The 5,792-nt window shown below is 43.7% G+C and overlaps 1 protein-coding gene across 1 annotated transcript; it reads left to right on the forward strand.

Moving 5' to 3' along the window:
- Positions 1-2,327: 2,327 nt before the first annotated feature.
- On the forward strand, positions 2,328-4,470 carry LOC148850195 (uncharacterized). The gene is made up of 2 exons (XM_088942693.1): positions 2,328-3,147; positions 4,211-4,470. Exons 1-2 carry the CDS (start codon positions 2,515-2,517, stop codon positions 4,295-4,297), a joined length of 720 nt encoding a protein of 239 aa, XP_088798819.1. The 5' UTR covers positions 2,328-2,514; the 3' UTR covers positions 4,298-4,470.
- The last annotated feature ends 1,322 nt before the right edge of the window (positions 4,471-5,792 follow it).

Consider the following 5,792-nt stretch of genomic DNA (forward strand, 5'->3'; position numbering starts at 1 on the left):
CACTTACGATAATACAGTAACGGGACACGTGGATCGGATGGGATATGATAGCCTGGCCGTTCAGATCAATGACCCAGTAGAATTTATTTGGGGATTTCAGAACCCCAATTTTCATATCATATTTATTTCTATAAAAATGAAAAAAAAAAGGTTGAACAGGGCGACTGAATGAAAATTGCCTGGAAGTGGACTTGGACAATGGCCAATCCGATCTCATGTGAAACAGAAGGATCAATTGTGAGGAAGTGGGGGCATTTGTTAGACCATATGACCGTGAACCAGTCTCCTTGATTTCCGGGTTTGTGAACGATCCTCCAATTCCTTTTCAGTTCATCATGTCATGTGGATCGATCCAGCTCTGGTCAGCTATGCAATGTCAATTAACCATCCTGATATGATGTCAACTTAAAAAGCTCATAGGTGCCCTAATCCAGCCTCTATCACTACTCAGTAACTCCTTTTCTTTTCTTCTGGAAAATCTGGCAAGTGGCAGGTTGGAGAAAAAAGTATCGAAGTGGCCTTCCACTGTAAGAATATAATTGTAAGGTCTTGGCACACACACACACTGGACACATCCATCCTCCTCTCCCCTTTGAAATCAGGCTTTTGCTACTTTTCATGCTTTATTACCAGAAGGGGATGACTGATATGGCAGAGATGTCCAGATGATCTCATTTCTGTTCATTAATTACTAACCAAATGCAGTTACGCGGTTGTGTTTGTGTATGTTGAAATTGGACACACAAACAGACTTGACTTGACTTATTAGAGGGGTCTAAGTCTAACTAACGTCATTTGGGGGAGAAAAATTTCCCCATACACGATGCAGTATGAGGTACGGTTTGAAACTTGAGAATCCCCTTCGTAATCTAATAATGTGTATGCCATAACGACACCTACTCTATACCTCCACAACTTGGCCAAAATGAGTGAGAGATCCATTAATTGAACAAGTATTCGTACCACCCAACATTTTCCTTTCCTGGTGATTGGATTCACGTTTCTATCTTCATCTCTCTGCCTGTATCTGTGTGTACACATGCATCTCGATCACCAAGGAAGAAAAGCCCATGATCAATTAACCATGAGACCAAACGCTACAAATTAAAATAAATAATTCTTTTTTTTTAGGGAAATTAATTGAAAACAAAGAATATATATGGAGTCGGTGTTATGATCAAAGGGGTGGTTTAATGCAGCCAAGGAAGATGGAATAAGATCCATGTTGTGCTGCTGGCTACTTGGGTTGGGCCAGAAAGTTCAAATGGTTGATTGTGGAGAGAGAAGAGAGACTGGGAAATCCATGGACGCCAACAAACAAAACAAATGAAAGATAATCAATTATTAGAGAACTAACGGGTGGATGTCATAGATCGCGCTTTAACGTTACACCAAAGACGCACCGCAGAACAGAAATGTGACCGTTAACCCAAACTCTCCTCTTCTCTTCTCCGCGTTTTATTGTAGAAGTTGGAACCAGAATGAGAACGTTATATTGGAGAGACGAGACGACAGAGAGTGACCCACCACCAACATTTCTCCTTCACTCTCTCTCTTAGCTGTCCCTCCTCTTCTCTCCCCAACGGGAAGTAGGGGTCGGGGACCACCCCAGAGAAAATTATCACCAACTCCTGTCGTTTATGTTTCTCTTTCAATTTCTTTCTGTTTTCTTTTATTTACAACTAGGCACGTATATAGGTATGACCAGGGGAGCCACCGTAACACCGAACCGAGGGCCCCATCTAAATAGGCGGTGCCCGACTGCCCGTTCCACTCTGCACTCTGGTAATTACGCCCACCACCAAGTCACTTGTCATCAACCAATCATGTTGTCATTGCATTCTCACTTGACACTTGTGAGTTGTGACGACCCTATTGGGGCCTTCTGGCGGAATGGGTCCCACCTTAATCTCCCTTTTAATCTGGATGGGTCTTATTAGGCTCTAGCCGACGGCATTAGATCTCCCTTTTTCCGGTACACCTCCTCGCTAATTTTTTTTTTTCATCCAAGGACCGTTTTACCCATGTGAATGAAAGAAATGCAAAGCTACATCAAAAAGGAGAAACAAAATTATGGTCATACCGGAATTAATGAGTGGTGGATTTACACGAGTCGGTAATGTGTGCAGAGAATCGTTTCATATGATACGTGTAATGAATCTATTGGATTTCTTCTTATGACGTGTAAAATCCACAGCCATAGTACTTTTGGAATTGGCCGGCCACATGATACAAGTCAGGTCGGGTCCACTGACAGTCTGGGTTGGGTTGGGCCGCCACATAGACACGCAATTTTGTTTTTGTTCGTTATTGCCAGATGGGCCCCCAAACCCTAGTGTTAGCAGTTACTCTGTTCATCAGCGCCTATTTATTCTCTCCTCTACTGCCACTTCTCTCCACACCCTTTATTCACACTCTCTCTCTCTCTACCGTATTGGGCACACAGATTCTAACTTCTAAGCCGGGAGGTAGAGAGAAAGCAGCGTGCGTTGTGGAATACGAGACAAAAGAGAGATGGATCGGAACACTATACTGACTCTTGCCTTCGTCTACATTATCGTGGTTGGTGTTAGCGGCCAATCTCCGGCCGCAGCACCCACCACCTCTCCCGGAACTTCTACTTCGGCCACTCCTGCTGCTTCCCCAACTGCCAAGGCCGCTGCTCCAACCACTACTAAAACCCCTGCTCCTGTCACACCTCCCACTGCCTCACCCCCGACTGTCGCTTCTTCTCCGCCAGTTTCAGCTCCTAAGGCTGCTCCGCCAACCCCAACTGTTCCCGCTCCGGTCGCAACTCCACCTGCGGCTGCTACTCCACCACCGGCTGTAGCTCCAGTTACCGCTCCGCCCGCTCCGGTGCCGGTAAGCTCTCCACCATCGCCTCCACCTGCTGCATTGTCTCCTCCGGTGCCTGCGCCTACCACTCCGCCAGTGGCTTCTCCTCCGGCACCGGTGGCTTCCCCGCCTGCAGAGGTCCCAGCCACGCCCGTGGAGGTTCCAGCACCGGCCCCGAGCAAGAAGAAGACTAAGACTAAGAAGCACACTGCCCCAGCCCCGTCGCCCAAGGCACTGAGTCCCCCTGCTCCACCAGCAGAGGCTCCAAGTCAGGATGCTTCCTCGCCGGGACCATCTGAGGCCGCTGACCTGGTACGTTTTCATGACATAAATTTCCACTTTAATTTTATGAGGAGTTTAGTATCACATTGGTATGTTCGTTGTTGGATCTACACTACTGTTGCCGTTCGTTAAACCTGGAAATGAGATCTGGACTGCTTGATTCAGATCAGATCAGATCTGGTGATCTTGGCATTTTAATTTTAATTTTTGAGTTTGTGGCAACGCACGCAGCGACCCCAGTATGGTCGGCCGCCGGACCTGGGCTTAGTAATTTATTTCCGATCTAATCGTCGCTTGGGAGCGTAAGATGGATGAGAATTCATAGATCAGGGAGGGATTAGTATAGTACTTGGAGCCGCTGCCAAATGCCAATGCCATCTGATCTCCCTTCGTCATAATTGGTGTTTCGTGTGCTCAACGGCTTAAAATTTGCTTTGACCATTGAAAGAGGATTAGCAGCAGCAGTATCAGTAGCGCAGAGACTACTCTCTCTCTCTCTCTCTCTCTCTCACTGTCAGCCATTGTCTTTGATTCTCTGTTTATTCGGATCAGAAGCACGTGTAGCTGCCAACTGTCGGACTCCAATTAAAATCAAATCGATATTATTACTACTGGCTCGTATGTCGGTTAATTAATCCTAAGTCCTGAGTCCTTAGTCTCCTGACTTTTGAGTCCTGATCCCCACCTCTCTCTCTCTCTCTCTCTCTCTATCTTGGTTAACTATTGGAATAGTCACCGTTGGATATTGAATCATGATGAGATAACCTCGACGGCATAGATGCAAAGTCATCTGATTCAATGCCGTAACCAAGGCAGAGAACGTAATACGACAGCAGGTAATGCCAAATGGGACTGCTGCCGTTGGCGGAACAATACACTGTGAAAAATGTAAAATTTTCAATCTCGAGAGTGGAGGAAGGACAGGAGGCAGTACAGTAGGATTTCCTTGGGTGAGTGGGTGGGTCAGTGATGAATTTTCTTTTAATAAATTAAGTATTAACTTGTCAGTGATGAATTTTCTTTTAATTAATTAAGTATTAACTTGTAATACTAGCATTAATGTGGGTATTAAATTACGTTTTCTTTGGTGCAGAGCGGAGTTGGAAAGATCTGGAGCGTTCAGAAGATGGCTGGAAGCTTGATCCTTGGATGGGGTGTCCTCTTCTGTTTGTTTCTTTAATTGCTAGAGAGAGAGAGCATTTGATTTACTAGTCCTCATCTGCAGTTCATTGTCTCTTGGTGGTGGTTCTTCACTTCTTGGTTTATTTTTCATATTTTTGTATTATTATTTTTGGGAAGACCTCTGTACTATTTACTTTTGGATTGATTGATTGATTAAATTTAGTGGGGGCACTGGCCGTGTTCGCGCACACATGACATGAGGATAGAGAGAGAGCATACACATACACACAAACTTGTTCATGATGCATCATGGAATGCATGTTGTCTCGTACTGGGGGGATTGTTTCCGTACACCAATCCAACAATATCATGATTCTTTTTTCTTTCGACGTTGGACGGTTGGGATTGGAGCATATTGTCTCGTAGTTTGTAATTAATTCACTTCACTATTATTATTTTATTTTGGTGATAGGAAGCATATTAGCCGTAGCCATGTCCAGATGATGTCCTACGGTCCTACCCTCTTGTTCCCTTCAAAATGTCTCTGGGCCTCAATTATGTCAGTATATAAGTATAGTGGTAATAAGAGATAAGCTTAGAATAAGATATTACATATTTTGTATACCTCTGAAGAAACTGTGATTGGAGCATAATTTTGTATACCTCTGTGTCTACAAAAAAGTAATGTTATGTATACGGGGCGTGGAGGATCGAAGGAATTTGTCCCAAATCTACTTGTTAGGTTTGACTTGAATCTGGATTCAGCAGATCCAAGTCCCAGGTGGAAATTGAATCTCTTGTATCTTAGAATAAGATATTACATAGGCGCATCATAGTGGAATTGACAAAGTAGAAAAGAAGATGATCAATTGAAAAAGAAATCAAGGTTCTCTAGATTAAATGGCACTGGCTGGGTCCACATGTTTTGTCCAACCATTTCTATCAAAATTATTAGGGAATCACAGGCAAGAGTGTGGAAGACATGGTTGAAGAGTTTTTCTTAGAGAGCTGAACAATGCTTTTATTGTTTAGAATTAGATACCTAACAATTTCTTCTAATAAGCCTGTGCAAGGCTTCTTGTAAGAAGAAGTTTTGACAAACAAGCTAAAGCACGTGCCTACTTTTGCTGTAAGATTTATTTCAGATAAAATTCTCTTTTGACTCGGGAAATGGTTCATACTATCAGAAGTGTTGAAAAAGAAACTAATAGTTTATTAAGCTCGACAAGGGGGGATAAGGCAAGCCGACCTCGTCTCCTTTTCTTTCTGTGCACAAGAGAAGTCCCAGCATTTCTCATTTTCTCTTTGCAGGTGATAGCGCAAGAACATTATAAAAATTTTGAAAGGTTGGAAGAAAGGCTTCAGGGAAAAAGATAGGTGTGCATAAAATGGAGGGAGACCTTTTTCAGAAAAAATACCCCTCGATAGATTCAGAGGTTGTTAGCAAAATTCATGGGGAGAGATGGGCTGTTACTTGCTTCCAGGTAGGTTGTGTAACTTGCTAGACAAATGACAACCTAAGTTTTGGTGGGGGGGTGTTCGGCTTTTGGGTA

Source organism: Nelumbo lutea, chromosome 5 (assembly GCF_056320005.1).
Source record: "Nelumbo lutea isolate HS-2025 chromosome 5, American lotus-T2T, whole genome shotgun sequence".
Classification (NCBI taxonomy): Eukaryota; Viridiplantae; Streptophyta; class Magnoliopsida; order Proteales; family Nelumbonaceae; genus Nelumbo; species Nelumbo lutea.